Source organism: Chiloscyllium punctatum, chromosome 26, assembly GCF_047496795.1.
Source record: "Chiloscyllium punctatum isolate Juve2018m chromosome 26, sChiPun1.3, whole genome shotgun sequence".
Classification (NCBI taxonomy): Eukaryota; Metazoa; Chordata; class Chondrichthyes; order Orectolobiformes; family Hemiscylliidae; genus Chiloscyllium; species Chiloscyllium punctatum.
In genome coordinates, this window is record NC_092764.1 from 35,760,698 (window position 1) to 35,783,424 (window position 22,727).

The window sequence follows — 22,727 nt, forward strand, 5'->3', positions numbered from 1 at the left end:
TGTGCCACCGTGCCGCCCACACATCTTTAGTTGAGGTTTTGAAATTTCTTCATTATTTTGTGGAAAAATGCCCTCCAGAAAATACAAAAAATATACAGCAGCATCTAAACTGAAGGTTATTGAAGATGCAGAGAAGACAAATAACTGTGTAGCAGCAAGAGAATTCGGAGTTTCAGAGAAATTTGAGAGAGCCTGGAGAAGGATATGGAACCAACTTCAGACAATGCCAAAATGAAGCTGTGCCAACAGAGGTAAACCTAGCAAGTGGCCACAATTGGGGAAAAAAATTTGCTGAGTGAGTACTTGAAAATTGTCAAAATGGAAAATGTGTTCGTCATGAAGCCATCTGAATCTATGCACAAAATTTATCAAAGAAGGATGGAGTTTTGGATTTTAAGGCAAGTGCTGGATGGTGTACAAAGTTCATGAGAAAGCATGACTTAGTACTTCAGCAGAGAACTAAGATTACACAAAAGCTGCCTGCTACACTAGAAGATAAGATATTACAGTTTCACCAGTTTGTAATAAAAAGTAAGCAGACAGAAGCGTACAAGTTCTGATGCAATGGAAACATGGACGCAATGCCTATTACACTCAACATGCTGGAAAATCGAACTGTGAACCACAAAGGAGAAAAAAAATGGTGAAACCCACTGGCCTTAAGAAAAGAAGGTTTACTTTAGTTTTTCTTTGTATGGCTGATGGCACTAAGTTAAAACTGAAAGCTGTTTTTAAAAGAAAAACTTTGCCAAGGAGAAATTTCCAAAAGGAATTGTCCATATGCATCCACAAGGCTGGATGAATGAAGGTGGATGTAGAAAATGAATAAAGGAAGTTTGGAATTTACAACCTGGTGAACTACGCAAGGAAAAGAGTTTCCTTGTCTGGGACAAGTTTATATCATATCTTGTGAAGATTGTTGTTGATAACAAAACATTAACATAGTTTAATTCCTGGCAGGCGTACAAGTGCTTTGCAACCAACAGATGCTAATATTATTAAGCCATTTAAGGTTATGATGAGAATGAAGTGGAATAACTGGATGTGTGATGGAGAAAAAACATACAGGAAAGGAAGCAGTATGCAGGCTCCATCACTGCCACTGATGTATGATTGGATCATTGATTCAAGAAAGGAAATAAAAGCTAATACTATTTTCAAATCATTCAAGAAATATGCAATTTCAAATGCATTGAATGATACAGAAGACGATTATCTATGGGATGACATAGATGAAGAAGAAGAAGTGGGTGATGTGCTGCCTCTAACTACGGACAGTGAGATGAAGAGGATCTATATGATGATATAATTCACCCTGATGATTATGAAACTTTATTCAGTGATGAAGATGTTGAACAGTGTAATTTTACAGGACTTTAATGAACTTTTGTATTTGACATGTTTAATTTAAGATGTACCATGTAATTGTAATTTAAAGCCATATTCTATTTCTACTTCACTTTTTGTATGTATAAATGAAAGCTTACTAATTCATTTTGTGTCTATTGTCTTTATCTGGTAATTACCATTATTTATTGTTTTATTAAAATTTGTTTAGAGATCAGTTGGGCTTCTGCTAATGATACAGTAGTTTGGACTGTAGCTTGAATTTCAGCCCCTCAAAAGAAGTATCCATGTAATCGTCGACCCTATAAATTTAATCTTAAAAAAAGTCTAAAAGATCTTACCTTTACATGAGTAAATACGGTATTTTGTCTTGACTGACCTTGCACATTCTTCACACTGCTTGCATTTCCTGCTTTGGCAAATGATGTCCATGATAAAAAGCTAAAGCTGTGAACATATTGTTCTTTCCCTTCACTGAAAGGTGGAAGATAAAATTCCCTGACTGATAACAGTCTATTGCAATCTTTGACAAAAACGGTGGACAGATATTCTTTTCAGTATCGAACAAATCCCAGATGAACTCAATTCTCCTCTTCTTGGTTGTACTCTTTGGCTGAGAGTCTCAACCCTTTTCTGTGACCACTTTAGCCCAGACCTGTTTTCTTAGATTGTATGCAATTGGTGAGACAGGTTGGGCTTCAAGGTTGCATCCTGCCCCAGTAGACAGCTTTCACCAACTTGGTGAGAAAATATAGTCATGTTATAGTGGGGTCACTGCTATAATGCTGGATGAGGTGGTGGGGGATTTTTAAAAGGAAGAAAGAACCTGTAAGATACAAATAGCCAGCAGAGGAGGAGATCTATGAAGATAAATTCTGGAGACTATTGTAGACATGGACAAGGCTTATACTTGGCTCTATCCCTCCAGCTTACTGAAGTAAAAGTTGTTGCCAGCAATACCCAAAATCTACCACCACCTGGTAAGCGGAACAGATAGAAAGAAAGCTTCCCACTGTCCCACCACTGACACTTATGATTCAAAGTCTGAGTGAAGTCAGAGGAAATGGCTGTATAGGGAACAAGAGGTTCGATTATGTTTGGAGTATGGTAGTAAGGCTTTTCACTTTATTTTTAACCATACTTTTCTGCCACCATCTTGTTTTTAGGCAAGAGAGCAGTGGAAAACCTAAATAATGGCTGCATGCCAGGGCATAAAATTCAAATATCCTTCAGATTTGGGTGCCCCTCGATCAATTTGCTGAAAATCTAATGCAACTCCCAAACGAGAACTGCCGAAGAAACATTAGGTTTGATTTGAATTGGACAATGAAATATTGTCTGGATTTTCCACCAATGGTAATTGATAAACAAGGTGATGTAGGGGCCCTATATGGTGGGTGATGTTTAATGCAACTCCCCTGTGATGAGTTTGGTGGTTTTGAGGTATTTAGTTGGCAGAAGGGTGGCAGGTGAGGCCCTACTGCCCTTCCAGCTACATTCCAATTAAGTCTGTCTTCCTACCCTCCTGCAAACTCAGGCATTTGGCAAACAACTAATGCCCATTTAAGGGCCTCATTTACTGTCACTGGTGTTGACCCAGCAGTGGTCAGGTCACTTGCGTAGCTGCTAGATTGGTGGAGGCCTCTGGGGCACAAGAATTCCTTGTCCTAAAATACCCAGCACCTGCCATCAGGTAAGATGGGGCCTGTTGCAAGCTGATCTCCTCCCCTGTCACCCTTATCCTACTATCACTCATCTGTGGCCTAAATCCATGCAATGCTAGTAGGTCTGTACCCTGTACTTATTCCCTGGTGGTGCTGCTGTGAAGTGTGAGATCCTCAAACCCTCCATCAAATTCAGCTTTGCAAGAGGGCTTCGATAATCCCGGATCTCCTTTCACATGCATATGAGTGAGCTGGACAATTTCAGGAGGGAGAACTTTAGTCCATGCTCGTTCAAGGGCAGCAGATACATTGAACACCACTACCTGGCAGTTCTCCTCCAAACCACTCACCATCCTGACGTGGAAATATGTTGCTGTTCCTTCAGTGTTGTTGGGTCAGAATCCTGGAACTGCCACCTTAACAGCTTTATGTATCGACCTACACCAATGGATTGTCGTGATTCACAGAGGCAACTCGCCCCTGTCTTCTCAAGGGCAGCTAGGGACTGGCAAGCAACAGCCACATTCCATGACTATATTAGAAAGGTCAGAAGTGAAGAAACTTTATTAGATGTTATAGTGAAATGCATTTCCAATTAATAAAAGATTAAAATATTCATCTCGTAAATCAGATTTTTGACTTCAAATTATTGTTTTTATAATACATTATTTGAACAAATCCTTTTGGCATGACTTTCTGTGTTCGTTGATATTTGTGAAGAAAGCAGTTGTAAATATAAAGTAACAGCTTCCACTTTATCGACTTAACGATTTATCCACTTGTCCATTAAAGATCAATAGATAAAAGAAGGTACAGCTCTCTCATGACCTAACAAGATAGTGCATTAGCTACTTCAAAGAAGTAATACTATAATATTCTAGTTATTCTGATTGCAAATTGGTCTGCCTAAGGCCTTGTGCCATTAGTGAACTTATTCAGGCATTTAATATACTGATGGTAGGATCAAGTTACATTACCAGCCCATAACCAATGCAAACATGGACTAAATGCTTTGAGCTCTGCATTCTTTCAATTTTTACAATAATTTATGATTTTACTGGCACCATTCCAGAAAAAACTGTTTTGTTCAAAGCAGATTTAGTGTCCCAGTAGAATCATGAGAGGGAGATTTTAATTCCAACAAACAGATGGAAAACCCTGACTTTCAGCTTTTATATCATTGGGATGGGAGAATTTGGGAAGTGGGTGGAGGTGGGGCCTCATGTCCAATCTGTACCCAGCAAAGAGCTTGTCATTTTCAAAATTATTAAATTGCACTATTCAAATTTAATCCTGACCTACCAGGTTTCCCTGGCTTAGTGAAAGCCACTAACTAAACTGAGGCAAAGAACTGTTAAGTGAGGAGGGTAGGTGCCTTTCCAGTTAGCTGCTAGGCCCATTCTGTTATTCTAAGTAATGCCCTGTTCCCCAGTACCCCACACACACTGATATGTGCTCCCTGGTCAGAATGGGGAATGTGTACAGTTTTGTTGCTACTTCTACTGCCTAACCCTGGAAGCCAAGCTTTTCAGTCAAGTGGCCTTTGGCATCGGGAACCTTTCATTTTCATCATGCAGGCATTGTGGAGTTCACTGCTGCTTCAGCACTTCCTACACAACCCTCCTCACCTCCTGCCAGCCTGAATTGTTTCACTGTGAAGAAAATTGACCGAATCTGTGAAGTTTCTTCTTTGGTTGCTGATGTTTTTTTTTGTTCCTGTTTTTAGTGTTGGATGACTTTGATGTACGCATTCTCTGTCGACATATACTCTGTCATTAACTTCTTCAGTTTCTTCAACTGGCTATGTATTGCATTAGCCATTGTCGGAATGATGTGGCTACGCTACAAGAAGCCAGAAATGGAGCGGCCTATTAAGGTAAACAGACAGCTATAATCCTGATTCATTTCACATGTTTACAAAGACACCTTTGTGTATTGTACAAAATGGCTATCTTGTGGCTGTAATGGTATCAATTCATACTATTCATGTGTAAAGTAAAACAAGTATGTAACCTTGGCTTTCTCAATAACTTCCAGCTCAGCAATTTGTAATTGCACAAAAATAAAATCATTCCACCATCAGGGAGTTAGTGCTCAGTAAAAGGGTTAGAATTTCCTAGACGGAGGAAGGAAACAAAACTCTGAAGTCAGGTGATCTATGCCACCTGTGCACATCTCTTGTCCTGGGAGTCGTTTGCAGAGTTGCTTTAAAAGAGATTTGGGAATATAACATCCTTCAACTTCAGCATGGATCTAATACACTGCAGAGATCAAGTAAGGTAGGAAAGCGCTTGGGAATCAAGGTCATCAGTGGTCAACCTAATCAAGTAACTTGGAGCACAACATGTCGCACTTTTAAGAATTCTTTGAAATATGTGTATTTATCCCATAAAACAATGCTGTCAGGGAGTTGGGAATTTGCCACGTCATTTGGTGATCGTAATGTTCAGTGTACGTTGAATATTCCTAACATAAAGTGGAGGGGTTGTGTCACAGTGACAGGGGCTGGCATTTGACTTTGAGGGGAGGGATGTATCACCAGATACTGTGCTTTTTAGTCACAGTCCAATTCATAAGGAGTGGTTTTTGGCACTAAGCCAGAGAAAAGTACACTGTGTAAAATCCCGGAAGTTAAGTGACCTTCTCTTTTAAATAATGTATTTTGTGATTGAAGCATTTTCATTTCTGACCTTTTAGAACAAAGGATTTAACAATTTGCTGTAAATATTCAAAGTAGATTTGTGACCTAAAAAGATGTCAGCAAGAAAGTATTTTACAATTTGGAAATGGCTAATATACACCAGTATAGATTCATAGAGTCATACAGCACAAAAAAGATCCTTCAGCCTATCGAGTCTGCACCAATGTAACAACTACTAAAAAATGCATTTGTCCCATATCTTTGAATGTTATGATATTTGAAGTGCTCATCCAAATATTATTTTAAAAGCTGTAGGGGTTCCAGCCTCCATTACCTTCCCAGGCAGTGCACTCCAGATTCCCACCACCTGCTGAGTGAAAATGTCCTATCCATGTCTCTCCTTACAACTCAAATTTTCCACCTCAGGCAACATCCTGGTGAACCTCCTCTGTACTCCCTCTAGTGAGATCATATCCTTCTCTAGTGGCTGCTTCAGAATACAATGGGATCTTGATTACATGGGATGAGGAGTGGCAGATGGAGTTTAATTTAGATAAACATGAGGTGCTGCATTTTGAGAAAACGAATCAGAGCAGGACTTATACAGTTAATAGTAAGATCTGGGGAGTGTTGCTGAACAAAGAGACCTTGGAGTGCAGGTTCTTAGCTCCTTGCAAGTACAGTCGCAGGTAGATAGGATAGTGAAGAAGGCATTTGGTATGCTTTCCTTTATTGGTCAGAGCATTGAATGTAGGAGTTGGGAGGTCACATTGCGGCTGTACAGGACATTGGTTAGGCCACTGTTGGAATATTGCGTGCAATTCTGGTCTCCTTCCTATTGGAAGGATGTTGTGAAACTTGAAAGGGTTCAAAAAAGATTTACAAGGATGTTGCCAGGGTTAGAGTCATAGAGATGTACAGCATGGAAACAGACCCTTCGGTCCAACTTGTCCATGCCGACCAGATATCCCAACCCAATCTAGTCCCAACTGTGAGCACCCAGCCCACATCCCTCCAAACCCTTCCTGTTCATCTACCCATCCAGGTACCTTTTAAATGTTGCAATTGTACCAGCCTCCACCACTTCCTCTGGCAGCTCATTTCATACACGTAACCCCCTCTGCCTGAAAAGGTTGCCCCTTAGGTCTCTTTTCTATCTTTCCCCTCTCACCCTAAACCTATCCGCTAGTTCAGGAGTTCCCCACCCCACGGAAAAGACTTTGTCTGTTTATCCTATTCATGCCCCTCATAATTTTGTAATCCTCTATAAGGTCACCCCTCAGCCTCTGACGCTCCAGGGAAAACAGCCCCAGCCTGTTCAGCCTATTCAACCTCTCCCTATACCTCAAATCCTACAACCCTGGCAATATCCTTGTAAATCTCTTCTGAACCCTTTCAAGTTTCACAACATCTTTCTGATAGGAAGGAGTCCAGAATTGCATGCAATATTCCAACTGTGCCCTAACCAATGTCCTGTACAGTCGCAACATAACCTCCAACTCCTATATTCAATACTCTGACCAATAAAGGAAAGCATACCAAACGCCGCCTTCACTATCCTATCTACCTGCCACTCCACTTTGAAGGTGCAATGAACCTGCACTCCAAGGTCTCTTTGTTCAGCAAAACTCCCTAGGAACTTACCGTTAAGTGTATAAGTCCTGCTAAGATTTGCTTTTCCAAAATGCAGCACCTCTCATTTATCTGAATTAAACTCCATCTGCCACTTCTCATCCCATCTGGTCAAGATCCTGTTGCAATCTGAGGTAACCCTCTTAGCTGTCCACTACACACCCAATTTTGGTGTCATCTGCAAACTTGGCAGATTTGAGCTAAAGGGAGAGGTTGAATAGGCTGAGGCTGTTTTCCCTGGAGCGTCAAAAGCTGAGGGTGACCTCATAGAGGTTCATAAAATAATGAGGGGTATGGATAGGATAAATAGACAAGGTCTTTTTCCTGGGTGGGAGAATCCAGAACTAGAGAGCATAGGTTTAGCGTGAGAGTGGAAAGATATACAAGGGACTTAAGGGGCAACATTTTCATGCAGAGGGTGGTGCGTGTATGGAATGAATTGCCAAAGGAAGTGGCTGAGGCTGGTACAGTTGCAACATTTAAAGGCATCTGTATGGGCATATGAATAGAGGGATATGGGCCAAGTGCTGGCAAATGGTATTAGATTGAGTTGGGATATCTGGTGAGCATGGACTGGTTGGACCGAAGAGTCTGTTTCCATGCTGTGCATCTCAATGAGTCTAGTGAAGTGATCAGAACTGCATACTGTACTCCAGGTGTTGCCTAACCAATGCTCTATGTAACTCCAATATTACCTCCTCGTTCTTATACCCTATGCCACTGTGACTGATGAAAGCAATTATCTAATATGTGGCCTCAACTATCCTATTCACATGCACTGCTGACTTCAGTGATCTGTGAATAATTACCCCAAGATCCCTTTGTTCCTGTAAGCTATACAGCATCCTGCCATTCATTAAATACCTTTTCCTCTTGTTTCTTCTTCCAAAGTGCATCACCTCGCACTTAACAGAGTTAAATACCATCTGCCACCGGTCTGCCCGTGTGACCAACCCATCTTTATCTTCCTGTAAAACCCACAACCATCTTCTTTGCGATGAACCACTGTCTTGGTGTCACCTGCAAATTTGCTTAACATTACCCCCCACATCTTCATCCATATCATATTATTAATATGAAGAAAATGAACAGTCAGGATTCCAGTACAGATCCTTGGGATATCGGTCTGAACATTGGCCTCAAGTCATTTGGACAACCTTCTACCACTACCCTTTGTGCCCTATTACTAAGTCAGTTTCTGATCCATCTTGCTAGGTTTCCCTCAGTTCCATATGCTTTAACACTCTCAGTCAGTCTCCGATGTGAAACCTTGTCAAAAGCTTTGCTAACATCCATATAAACTACATCAGCTGAGTATCATTTCAGAATATCAATGTTGTGCTTGAATAAATTTCAGCCATTCTTCACCAGCCCATTTGTATTAGAGCTGAATTATGTTTTGACAGGTAGATTTCTCATTTGTACAGGATGATATAAATCCATTGATGTTTGTATCGAGCTGATCTAGTCTTTGATTTATGTGACCTAAAAAGTAAATAGAAGAAACCGCAAACTTGATTCAAATGGAAATTCAGTGCTAATGAAGTTTAAAATGTTTCTTTGAAATCTATTTTACTTTTTTCTTTTACCTTGCAGTTTAACATCCTGCTGCCAATCTCTTTTGTGCTAGCCTGCATCTTCTTGATTGTTGTTTCTATATGGATGACACCTGTTGAATGTAGCATTGGATTTGTCATTATCCTCTCTGGACTTCCAGTCTATTATGTTGGCGTTTACTGGAAAAACAAACCCAAGTGGCTCTTGAACATAATCTGTACGTATGGTCACAATAAGAATATGTGGTTAATAAGTAAACAATGCATCATAAGGTGAATTTCACACTTCACCCCTGCAATTCTTGCCATGACAGAGAGTGTCTCTTTTGTGCTGAAAAAGCGAAAAGAAGTCAGGGCTCCCAAGGCCTGCACCTGAACCATCATTCCTCATTTCACAGTGGTGGTGGTGGTGGTGTGGGGGGTTGCAAATAGTGTCAGGCCATATTTTATGCATGAGAGGTTTAAATGGCCAGCTGCCTCCACTGAAATCAGATTTTAGAATCTCTGATATTTGGACCCCAAAGAGTGGAGATTAGACCAGCTAAAACAAGGTCTGTTCTTGGTCTGGATAGGCAGGATTAAGCTCTGGAGACCTGAGATACCTCTGTGGATATGTCTCAGATCATTATTTAGTGTCAGATCAGATGTCCTTTGGGTAATTGGAGAAGATTGTGCATTTAAAAAGTGCACAAACCCATGAAAGGTGGTGGTCAGGGTAAGAGAAAGACCTGGGGAAACAGTGGTATATATTACTTTTATTAGATCAGGAGGAACATTCTGACCATCTTCAGCTGCTTCATCAGTCATCCCTCCATCATAAAGTCAGAAGTGGGGATGACTCACTGATGTTTGCACAATGTTCAGCACCATCCGCAAGTCCTCAGATACTGAACCAGTCCATGCTGAAACGCAATAAGATCTGGACAATATCCAGGCTTGGACTGACAAGCGACAAATAACATTTGCGCCACACAAATGTCAGGCTATGGCCCATCACCAATAAAAGACAATCTAACTACTGCCCTTTGACATTCAGTTGGTGTTACTATCAACATCCTGGAAGTTACCATTTACAAGAAATTCAATTGGATTCACATATAAAAACTGTGGCTACAAGGGCATGTCAGACGTGAGGAATACTATGTCTAGTAACTCTTCTCCTGACTCCCTAAAGCCTGTCCACCATCTACAAGGTACACGTCAGAAATGTGATAGAATAATCCCCGTTTATCTGGGTGAGTGCAGCTCCAACAACACTAGAAGCTTGACACCATCCAGGACCAAGCAGCTCACTTGATTGGCACCACATTAACAAGCATCCACTTGCTCCACTATTGATGCTCAGTTGCAGCAGTGTTACAACACTACCCAGGGCCCTGCAATTAACCGTATAAGTCTTGCCCTTGCTCGTCTTACCAAAACGCATTACCTGACATTTATTCAAATTAAAATCTATCTGCCATTCATTAGCCCAATGGCCCAATCAAGATCCTTTTGTACTCTTAGAAAATTTTCTTCACTATCAACTGTATCACCAATTTATGTGTCATCTGCAAACCTAATAACTATTCCTACTAAATTCTTATCCAAATTGTTTATAAATGACAAGCAACAGTGGACCCAGCACCAATCCCTTTGGAACACCACTGGTAACAGGCTCCAGTCCAAAAAACAACCCAGCACCATCATCCTCCATCTCCTATTGGCAAGCCAATTTTATATCCAGTTGACAAGCTCTCCTTGAATCCGATGTGACATAACTTGAATAATTAGTCTACCATGTACAATGTCGACCTGATTATTTTGCCCTAAAATAGCAATCATTGCCCTGTGCACTCCAATTTTGGAATTATTAAAAACCTGCTGAATAAACAGGCTGGTATTTTGGCTTCTTTATGCTAGGCCCCTGTAAAAATAGTAAAGTTAGAGATCTGATGTTTACAGGTTGTCTATCGCCACCATTTTGAGCCAGTTACTGTCTTTTTAACTAGTATGTTTGAAAACATGTTGTTTAACATTAGCACATTGTTAGTTTTATCATTAAAATTTTTTCTTACTTTCTTGCAGATTCTACAACTGTTTTCAGTCAAAAACTCATGGAGGTGGTACCTCAGTCTTCGTAATAAAGCAAATTGAACTCCTTCAGAAAAACGCACAAAGATTCAAGCAATTGAGACGTTGTTACACACTCCAAAGTCAACATTTTATTCATGGAAACATTTCTCATAATTTCAATTTGAGGATTTAGTCAACCACTTCAAAATTGGTTGAGAAAGCATCACATGCTCCTTTCATTAGAAAAGGAGTAAATGGTTGAGAACTATACTGGGTGAAGAGTATGCAATGTGTATTGGTGTTTGTATAAATATCCCTCTGTGATTATTTGCGCATTGGTGGATGCAATTCTGAAATACCCTCATGCCTGCAAAACTGTCTGATAAACAGTCTTTACTGTGGACGGGACTAAAATTTAGGAATTACCTGGGAGAGATTGACTGTTTGTTGGGTCTGTAGACAATCTTTGTTAATAAATATAGCTAGTTCGTTCATTTAGTTGAGAGGAATTAGAAAAAAAATACATGTTTTTTGAGCTAAGATGTTGTGGTTCCTTACACTGAGAGACTGACCCCTAGAACTTCATGAAGTATTTCTTTGTATTGCAGTCCACTTTTATTTTCAAGTTTATATTTATAGTGAGTAATTAAATGAACGCAATGGCCTATAATAACTCCCAACTGGTTTATCCAAAAAGCAACAAAACTACATGTAATAGAAGGCTCAATATCTGATCTGTGCTCTCAATGATATTAATATGAAACAATAACACATAAGCTGTCTTTGTCTCTGGTGTCATGAAAGGAACACTGGTAAGGTCCTTCAGTGATTCTTATTGAAAGTGGGTGGTAAGGTTAAATGTTGTGTTTGCAGTATCAGGCTAGGCTGTGATTGAACAGCTTGCTGATAATTGCAGTCAATGTTTACGAATAAATCATATCTCCATTTATGGAAGGTTCTACAATGTAACCAGTGCTTGTGGATCCAAACACAAGCAGGACAGAAAACTTCAAGGTTGCACCCAATGGTGCTTTATATTACATTACCTGAAATAATGTGGTTAATGGAAGGACATTTCATTAGTGTTCATCATGTGGGGCCAAAGATCTGGTCAGCACATGAGCCAGCACTAATACCCTTCCAGGCTTAGCAGCTCATTCAAGCTTGGGAAGTCCGGTCCTTTTCTCAGTTACTTTGTTGTTGTTGCTTTGTATGGGGCAAATGCAGATTCTGCCCCATAGATGGCAAATGACCCCACACAATTTTTTTTAATTTCAGCCTTAAATGACGAATATGTAAATACAAGGTCTTTGCATCCATAGTTTTTAAAGATTTTGTTTTGTATTTATTTTATCAGATTTTCTGTACCAACAATACTGATGAAGGAACTGACTTTTCAACACTGTTTATTATTTTTACATATTAGATAATTAATACCTTAACCCAACCAATCCTAGATAATATAAATTTTCTTTCAGTGGAATTGCCCCCTGTGGCAGTCTAGGTCCTGGAATCATTGATGCTGTTCTTTGAGCTATCTCAACAGTCCAGTATCTTTTTGAAATTAGTCTAATCAATATAGTATAAATTTATCAATGCTTGTCTTTGAAGCGGTATTTGTTCAATATTTTTAATTAATATTAAAATATTTGAGCTGTAAATAAGTTAAATATATCATCCAGAAAGCCACAGATTAATTGGCATTTATATATATATATATATATATATATATATATATTTATATATTCATAGCCAGTCTGCAACACATTTAAGCAATACAGTTAACTGGAATAGCATGCATTTTCAATGGTTGTGTTTGCCTGAAACATTTGCAATTTTTAGTTGAACCAAAATTGTTACCTGTTGTTATGACTTAATTTTAAAATAAACTAAATGAGAAGCAGAGCACAATGTTCAGTTTGATTAATGCTCCATAAACTTTCAGATATTACAAAGTGGAAAATCATGACTATATATATATGATATATATATATATAGCATTAATCAAACTGAACATTGTGCTCTGCTTCTCATTTAGTTTATTTTTAAGTTAAGTCATAACAACAGGTAGCAATTTTGGTTCAACGAAAAAATGCAAATGTTTCAGGCAAACACAACCATTGAAAATGCATGCTATTCCAGTTAATGTATTGCTTAAATGTGTTGTAGACTGGCTATGAATGGCAAGCAATTCAAGCTGCTGTGTTTAAGACTCAGTTCTGATTTGTCAGCCTCTCATTAACTTCTCCAGAGCGATAAAGGATAGGCAATAAATGCTGGCCCACATTCCTTGAAAAAAAATAAATTCCACAGGATTTGTTAAGTTGACACTAGGGGGAATTTAGAGTGTATTCCCCACGATATGTTTTGTATGTTATTTAGCTGATGCCAACTTGAATGGAAGAGGATGTTTTTATTCTTTCTTTGATTATAGAATTATTGATATTGTTGATGCATAAGATAGTGCAACATTATCTGGAATTGTGGAACAATGGTTACCATTTTCTTTTTTTTTGTTCTTTTTCTGATTTAATGCAGCACTGTAGAATCTGTTCAAGTTTCTCATTAAGGTCAATCTTTGTGTCTGTTAATGGAGAATGCTGCAGAGCCACTTGCCAGCAAAACAGAGCCATTGCCTGAATAAAAAATCCATTTAATAATTGCAAATAATAATTATACTCAAGTACATTTTTGTGTCAGCAGTTATCCATTTATAACACTCCCACTTCTCAGTCTCAAGCTTGTTAGTTCAAATCCCATTTGAAACCTGACCACAAAATTTTGACTGGTACTTCAGTGCAGTACTGCACGTTTTGGAGATACTGCTTTTCAGATTAAATAATAAAACAAAAAAAACTGTCTTGCAACCACCTCCAGCCCCAGTGAGTATAGTAGATCCAGTGGCACAATTGCAGGTAAGAGTAGGGGATCACTGGTGCTGGGTTGATATTGATCTCTAAATTACAATTACAAAAGTAGATTGTCTAGTCAGTATCACATTGTTTCTATGAGCTTGCTGCATATAAATTTGTTTTCTGCATTTTCTACATGACAACAGCAGCTAAACTTTTAAAAGTGTCTTTGGAATGTCATGGATGAGGCTTTAGAATTGCACTTCTTCCTTTCTTTTCATTAAGAATGTGAGCATTCGCAGCTTCTGTATGTGCAAAAGTCATTTTTATTGTTTGTATGCACGTCTTATTAATAAGCTTAGTATTTCTCCTCAACCTATAAACGCACGAGAAAAACTTTTACATTCACTGAAAAATGTTTTATTCCATTTTATCGCTTTCAAATTGGAGTGTTTCTACTTTTGAAAGTATTTTGTAAATCAGTAGTTTAATTTACCATTAATGAAATTGAGCCTTCCATTCACTACTGGTACAACTCAACTTGTGTTGTCATACTATTTTTCAATGTGCTGCGATGTGTAGTCTTCAGATTGACATATGAACTTAATTTTACTAATGTGTGTTTTAGTTTTTTGGAGTTTGTTTACATTTTTAAATAAAGCCTTCCAGGGAGGGGAGAAAGCAATGGAATAAAAATGTACCTGGAAATTACCAATTCATTTGCTTTTAATGAAATATTCTGAATTCTGTAGAGACATAATAGGTCGTTTTCCGAGTTTAAGATACTGAGTTTCACACTATTCTGAGTTCTTCTTTCCCACGATCTGTTCTTAGACAAGTGTAGCAGCTGGCCATCAAAGTGTCATTGATACTCTAGCAAGGAGGGTAACCATGTAAATAATACAAAATTTTGAACAAAAGTCAAATACATCAAAGTTTACCATTTTAAATTTTCTTCAGAAAATTAGGCTATCTGAATTAATATTTTGTGAAAGTACTCTGTGTTACTGCATGTAATTGGAGTTTTTAATCGGTAAAATATGCCTTTTAGCTGATAACTTAATTGTAATTATTTTTCTCCATTGAGTCATAGGGACATTCCTGATTTTCTTTATTCATTCATGGGATATGAGCATCGCTGGCATTTATTACCAATTCCTATTTGCAATAACCCATGCAATATCTCTCCATGGTGTAGGTATACTCACAGTGCTGTTGTTAGGGAGTTTCAGAACTCTGACCTAGTGATGATGAAGGAACCATGATATATTTGCAAGTCATGGTGGTATATGCATTGAGGGGATGATGTAAACTGCTTGTTCATGCTAGATCTAAAATAGACAATGTTAAAATATGTCTCTGGATTCCAGGCAGATCTTCTATTATTAGTATGCAGTGTAGTCTTTCAAATGAATTTTGGATAACTAAAAATGGCTGAGGTAAAAGCATAAACCTCAGGTGCAACTACAACTCCAAAGAATTAACGCTAAACTACTAGTTTTATAACAATGTTTTTGAAGGAGGGTTCATCTCAGCTGCATCATGGTTCATGGGTTTGCTGTCAATTTTTATTTACATGATAATTCATTAAGAATTGAAGAACTACAGGGTCAAAATTCTCATACTATTTTAGATGTTCTGGCGTAACATCAGAAAATAGTTTCCAGAATAGCTGGAAACTAAGCTACAATGAGAAAGGGAGCCAAAACCTTTAAGGCTGAAGTTTCTCTGGCCTGGGACTTAATTGGGTCCCAACATTTCATTTTCTGCATGTACTGTGGGTATTCTTGGCAAGATCAGAATTTTTTTTCCCATATCAAATTTCCCCTGAGAAAGTGATGGTGAGCTGTATGATGGTGAGTGAGTTGGATCAAAGCTTATAGAGGAGGGTATTCCTGCATAATGACATTTTAAATAATAAAGATTGCTGATTTGGAAGATACTGCCAAAGGAACCTTGGTAGGTTGCTTCATTACTTCGTGTAGCTGGAGTAAATGGTTAAGATGTGACCTCAGTCAAGAAGCTGTTTTGCCCTGAATGGTGTGGAGCTTTTAAAGAGTTGATGAAGCTGTACTTGTCTAATAGGTAGGGAGTTTTATTTTAATATTGTGGCTTGCACCATGTAAATAGTGGACAGGTTTGGTGGAGTCTGGAGATGAATAACTTTACAAAATTCCCAGCCTCTGACATGCTCTTGTAGCCACAGGTATTAATGTGTTTGACCCAGTAAAGTGTTGAGCCAATGGTGATCTCCAGGATGTTGATGGTGAGGGATTCAGTATCTATATATGCATTGCTCATCTCCACAACATCACACTATGTTTCTGAGTCAGAAGGATGTGAATTTGAGTCTCATTCTCGGACTTGAGCACAAAATTCTTCGATGATACTGCAGTATGCTACTGAAGATATTGGGAAGAGGAGAATGGTAGTGCAGGAGTGAATATTTGAACCTTCTAAATATTTATAGGGATGGGATATGGTGGAAAAGAAAAGTCCTGGCAACTTTTAAAGCTCTCTGGGTCCTAAAACCTTCAGGGTTTCTTAGATGCTGGTATTTTCCTGGGCTATTTAGAGAAATCCTCTGACTCCGGGAAGTTCTACTTGAAGTTTCTAGTTGAGTTCACAACCACAAAGTTTTCTGTTGCGCAAGTCTTTATACTTTCCATAGTCTTTCGCTTCACACATTTTGCTGCTCCAAACATGAGAACTATTAGTTCAGAAGGCTATTTAAAATGGTTCACTTTGTGGAAAAAGTAATACTCTGGAAATAATTTAAATCAACCAAATCAAAAAGGTACTCAGCATAGTGTAAAATTCTGTTCTTAATGCAAAATTAAATTCTAATTGAGAATTGATGGTTCACACCATCTTTAGAGTTTTTTTTAAGAATCCATAGTACTAATTTATAGTACCTAAATGTCCTGATTTTCAGGTTACTGTATACAGTTTATTCTTTTAGATATGTTTACTACACAATTGAATCTTTCTTATGTTGTAACATTTTTTGCAGTGTTAAGTATTTTATGAAATCTTTTGAAATGTATGTATACTGTCTGTAACCAGAGGTGCTACAGTACTGATATTTAATCATTTTTATAGAAATAATTGGCTTGAATAGCTTTGTCCAACATTTAATCACCTGTACGCAGGAGATGAGGAAATCCAAAGTTTTAGGCAAAATTATTTCTTTCTGAATTGTAACAACAAAATTAAGTTTTGAGCTTCTCCTTTTGACATACTTTATTGGCAGTTTTAATTGACTTCCCCTGTACCCAAGTCTTATTATTTTGTCATTTGTAGGGTATGAAAGGTAACTTCAACTAAACAGAGAGCAGAAAACCAGCAACTAGTGCCTACCTTCATTACCACCTCATCTTCAAGTATTTTCATGACCTCGTTGTTTGGGAGGTAATCGTGACACTGGAAGTGTGAAGTTATTTTGATTTGCACTTTTTCCAATTTATTTATTTCAATGGATCATCAAAATCTTATGCACTGTTTATTTTCTGTTTGGAATCAAATTGCATAATTGTTTATGACCCCCAAAATGTTATTACTTTGCTTGTAACAATATCCTATTTGAATCTTGAAATATTAGACTGTAAAAGTTTCTTGTGAATCAAGAACAGTACTTCATGGTGATGTATTGTGATTTCAGTGACTTTACCACAATCTGCAAAATCGCTGTCAATGATTGGAATGATAAAATATTTATCACAAACTGACTTGCTTGTCTCAAATTCTGATGTATTAAAAGACTGCTATCCAGAATAAACACAAGTCTTTGAGGTTACATTTTAAAAGCAGTTTTTAAAACAAGTTGAAATTTCTTCTCTTATTTTAAAATGTGTTGATTCACAGATTTATAAATGTTTCTGTGGTAATAGAAACATTGTTTTTACAAATGTTATCTTAAGTGGTAAATCATGGTCCTCAAACATGTAGCTTTAAAGTAGATGTTAATATGAGCCAAATGATTCAATCTTGCCATATTTTGACAGTATCATTTTTGTTGGGTTTCGTAAAGGGTTAGTGAGTTTTCTTGTACTTTTGTCCCAAATTCCTCTCATTAGCAACCTACCAAACCCTTATTGCCCCCTCTGATCTAGTGTTCACTAGATTCTATCACTCACAGCAGAAAGATGTCGTTACCACTGCTGTAACAGACTTGTCATCTTTGGTGTTGCTGCATTTTTAAAAGGCCAGTTCACACTTGGTCAGTACTGGCATCTGGTACCACCCTGCATGGTTCATGACATTTGGTCCAGACTTGGCAGGGAAGAGGAAATTGCCTGCTCACTTTGCAGATAAGATGGAGGCCCTAGTGGATAGGGTGATTGGGGGGGGTTATATTATTGACCCCAGGATAGTCAGTGGAGGACATGAAAGCAGACCATGCCAGCCTGTTCTGACATTGCCACCTGTACCAGTGCAGTCTCACCCATCTGCAAGATCATCCATGAGCAAAGATCAATGACCTTCTCCACCCTGTCAGGGTATGCGCCACTAGCCTTTCTTCGCTACTCCACAGACTTTTTCTCTGCTAATGCCTACACCTCCCATCAAGTGCTCATGCTCAAATAAAGCAAAATACAGTGGTGCTGGAAAGCTGAAAATAAAGAAAATGTAGGAAATTGCAGGTCTGGGAGGTAAAACTGGAGTCAATGTTTAAAGTCCATGACTTCCTCAGCACTGACTCATGCTCTAAGATTTTCACACTATTGAATGTATGATGTCCCTCACTCTCAGCAAACCAATGCCCCCACACCATTTAACTCCACATGCCCTTTGCACCTCCTACTTACTCAGGAGAGTTTACCGTTCTTCTCCCACATACTAGCAATAATAGCCGTGACATTCAATCCTTCCTTTCTCTCGATGAAGGAGGAAACTGCTCATAACAGGGAAGAAAAAGTCAAGGTGGATGGTGCGATGTTCAAGGAGACTCACCACCACCACTTCCCCACCCCACCCCCAACCCCATCCAAAAAAAAAGCCAAGATCCTGACTCAAGTGGCTACCTAAGTGTGCTTAAATCCTTCAACTTCTTACAAACAATTCCTTGACTTACTCTGCCAGGACCCACTGATTGAAGGGTGTCTCCCTTGATGTGACTGAGCACTATCCTCTCTGATTTTTGAGCCATGGCCAATTGGTTGAAGCTAATGCAATAGGTCTGCCACATTACTTACTGGTATCATGATGGTGTGGTATTATTACTGGACTATTAATCCAGACACCCAGTCTATGTTCTGGGGACCTGAGGTCACATTCTGCCATGGTAGAATGTGGAATTTGAATCCAGTGATTTTAAAAAAAATTAAGTGTTGAATGAGCGTAATGTTGGAAAATCCCATCTGTTTCACAATTGTCCAAGTGCCATTGAGTTGATTCAACTCCCATTATGGGCAATTAGGAATGGGCAAAAAAAAAATGCTGCCCTGGCCAGCAACACCTACATCCTGTAAATGAATGCCAAAAACTATCTACCCTTTTTGATTGGCGACTGCTGTAAACCATGACAAACTCGCTCACTATGGGTTTGTGTTAAAAGTAACGGCAAAGCCTAACAGAAATGTCATGAACATCCAAGTAGGCGCAAGGTGAGTGACAGCTAGGAGAAAAATTAGCATTCTTGAGATACAGCTTGGCCCAGTCCATGGGGTGATGCATGTCCCTGTGTGCAAAGTTGCTTCATTGCAGTTAATTACCTGTGTGCTCCAAAGTGCAACACTGAAGTGTAGATGTGTACTGTTAGTGGATTGGACATGTGCTATGATGTGGAGAAGCTGACACCTTGTGCATTCAGCGGGGGAGGGGAGGGGGGGGTTGCTGTGTGAGTGGATATGTGGCTGCTGCCGTAGAAAGTGTCATGAGATGTTGGTGTTGTGTGCCCAGGATGGTCTGGCAAGGCAAGCAGCAAGCTGGTGTTGCCAGATACCTGCTCTGACTGGAATCACGCAACTCCTTAGAAGTGAGAAACTTTTCTCAATGCTGGAACTCTGGAAAATGGTTGTTCCTGAATTCGAGAATTGTTTCACAATTCTCACATGACTGTCCCGGATTTCTAGCACTAGCCAGAATTCCTCCTAATTTTCTTCCCAGCTGTGCAGAGCTTCAAAGTAAGTACATGACAACAATTTCCGGAATTGAAGTCAATGCCACGATCACTGTACCAATGCTGATTGTGATACGCAGAACCTTGGAGCAGTTGCACAGTTTGAAGGGAGTATGAGTCATACACCACCTTATTCAGGATGACAAAAGATTGCACCCTGAGATTTAGTTTATTTTTGCATCTTTTAAAATGATAAAACTATTATCTACATTTCAAGGTACCTGGGAATGTGTAATAAATGCTGATGAGCCAAAAATATCCACATCCCTTGAATGAATGAAAGCTGTTGTTTATTTTTGACTTTGAGCAATCATGTCAAACTGAATTCAATTGTGCTAGTCAACTAACAGCAAATTTATATCATAGAAAGATCTGCCTTTCGCAATACAAATTTAACCAATCATGAGCTGCTCATTCACCTGGAAATAATTTTACTTGGGGTTAAATTGTGTTAGTTTTTTAAAAATATTTTTATTTTAGAAAAGGAATTTTTTCTTTTGAATATTACAACAAATACAAAACCATAAAAAAAACCCATTAATTATATGAATAGCTAATAACTAAGCTAAAAAGGGAAAATCTTAACAATAAGAATAACAACTATAACATAGCTCAGCAAAGCAAAGCAATAGTCCTGACCATTGAGCGCATAAGTTTATATATATTCATATGTTCGTAGTTCCCTCCCTCTGGATACCAACTCCATTACACAGAATTACCATGGCTATATTAAGGCTCTTATTAATATGGCAGACAAATCTGTACCCAGGTAGTCCACAAAGGACCACCACATCTTATAGAAATTCTCAGTCTTATGGTGCACCATAAGGGGATTTGCTCCATGATTAACTTATACCAACTCGCCAGGCCCAGGAGATTTTCTGACACCCAACCTAATAGAATGTTCTTTCTTGCACAAAACGTGGGGATACTGAAAAACCTTTTTTGGGGGGAGCGTCTAAAGAAAGTGAATTAACAAAGCCAAGAAGAAGACATACAGTGTCCATCTCAATCCCCATCCCCAAGGTCTTTTCTATTTCACCTCACACAACGCTCCAGTATGCCCACATGCTTTGGCAGGACCAGAGACAATGAGTAAGTGTGCCCATGCTCACTTTACATTTAGGACACATTGGAGATGCTCCTGCTTTAAATTTAACGAGGCGGTCTGGGGTCAGATGGACCCTGTGGAGAATCTTCAATTGCAAGGTGTGTGTCCTGTTGCAAATCAAGACCCTTTTTACATTTTCTCAGATATCCTCCCATTATTTCAGATGAGATCTCAACGTCCAACTCCATTTCCCATACCTTATAGAGCCATTTGGTCTCGTCCGAGCGACCCTTTCCCAATAGATGGTAAGTGTTGCTAACAGATAATGTATCCTTAGCACTCAACATCCCCTAATATCATTTATTGTATCCGTTGCTCCCGATGTGGTCTCCTCTACATTGGAGAGACTGGGCGCCTCCTAGCAGAGCGCTTTAGGGAACATCTCCGAGACACCCGCACCAATCAACCAAACCGCCCCGTGGCCCAACATTTCAACTCCCCCTCCCACTCTGCCGGGGACATGGAGGTCCTGGGCCTCCTTCACCGCCGCTCCCTCACCACCAGACACCTGGAGGAAGAACGCCTCATCTTCCGCCTCGGAACACTTCAACCCCAGGGCATCAATGTGGACTTCAACAGCTTCCTCATTTCCCCTTCCCCCACCTCATCCTAGTTTCAAACTTCCAGCTCAGCACTGTCTCCTTGACTTGTCCGACCTGCCTATCTTCTTTTCCACCTATCCACTCCACCCTCTCCTCCTTGACCTATCACCTTCATCTCCTCCCCCACTCACCCACTGTACTCTATGCTACTCTCTCCCCACCCCCACCCTCCTCTAGCTTATCTCCACACTTCAGGCTCACTGCCTTTATTCCTGATGAAGGGCTTTTGCCCGAAACGTCGATTTCGCTGCTCGTTGGATGCTGCCTGAACTGCTGTGCTCTTCCAGCACCACTAATCCAGTATTTGATTTTCAGCATCTGCAGTCATTGTTTTTACACTCCATGTCAGACCTATAAGGATCAGTTAGAAGTGTGGTCTGTTTTTGTATGAAATTTATAATTTGCAAGAAACGAAAGAGACCCTTACTGGGCAATTCATATTTCTGAGCCAACTGGTCAAAAGAAATCAGTATGTCCCCTTCGAATAAATCACCCAGACTAGGCATGCCTCTAGCTGCCCGTAGTTTAAAGCCAGAGTCAATCATCCCTGGCTGAAAGCCCAGCATATCAACTGTGGGTGTCAAAAATAATGTTTTCACAATATTGCCCTCACCCTGACACATTGCCTTCCATGCCTTGACAGCATTGATAACTATTGGGCTAGGCAATATTCCTTAACTGTTCTCATTTTGCCCAAGAACAGCAGGCTAATAAGGGGGCATCTTGCCTGAGATGGTTCGATGTTCAACCAAAGTGAGTGAGGGTCCCCTGAGCCCAATCTTTCACGTAAGATAGCAATGAGCTTAACTGATAGTTTTTGATATCTGGGAGGCCCACTCCTCCCAGTCTGTAAGGTAACTGCAATTTAGTCAATTTAATTAGGGGCTGCTTGTGATACCAGATGAAAGAACTGAACCAGCCGTTCAGTCTTCTCAATATTTGCTTAGTAAAAAGCAGAGGAAACATTTGCATAGGATATAACAGGCGGGGGAGAAGGTTCATTTTAACAAGGGCTATCCGACCTAACCAAGAGATTGGAAACGCCTCCCATCTACGAAGGTTCTGCTTGATTCTGTCGAATAAATGGGCAAAATTGGTTTTAAATCACTGATCACAGGAGTAATAAATATGCCTAAGTAGAGAAAG

The 22,727-nt window shown here is 39.3% G+C and overlaps 1 protein-coding gene across 1 annotated transcript in view; it reads left to right on the forward strand.

The window, feature by feature from the left end:
• Window positions 1-12,671, forward strand: part of slc7a5 (solute carrier family 7 member 5) — an 85,073-nt gene extending 72,402 nt beyond the window's left edge. The window contains exons 8-10 of the mRNA XM_072596120.1: window positions 4,738-4,887; window positions 8,881-9,058; window positions 10,908-12,671. Of these exons, the coding sequence (XP_072452221.1) occupies window positions 4,738-4,887; window positions 8,881-9,058; window positions 10,908-10,963 (384 nt within the window). The 3' untranslated portion in view covers window positions 10,964-12,671. The remainder of the gene's footprint in view (window positions 1-4,737; window positions 4,888-8,880; window positions 9,059-10,907) is intronic.
• Window positions 12,672-22,727: the final 10,056 nt, after the last annotated feature.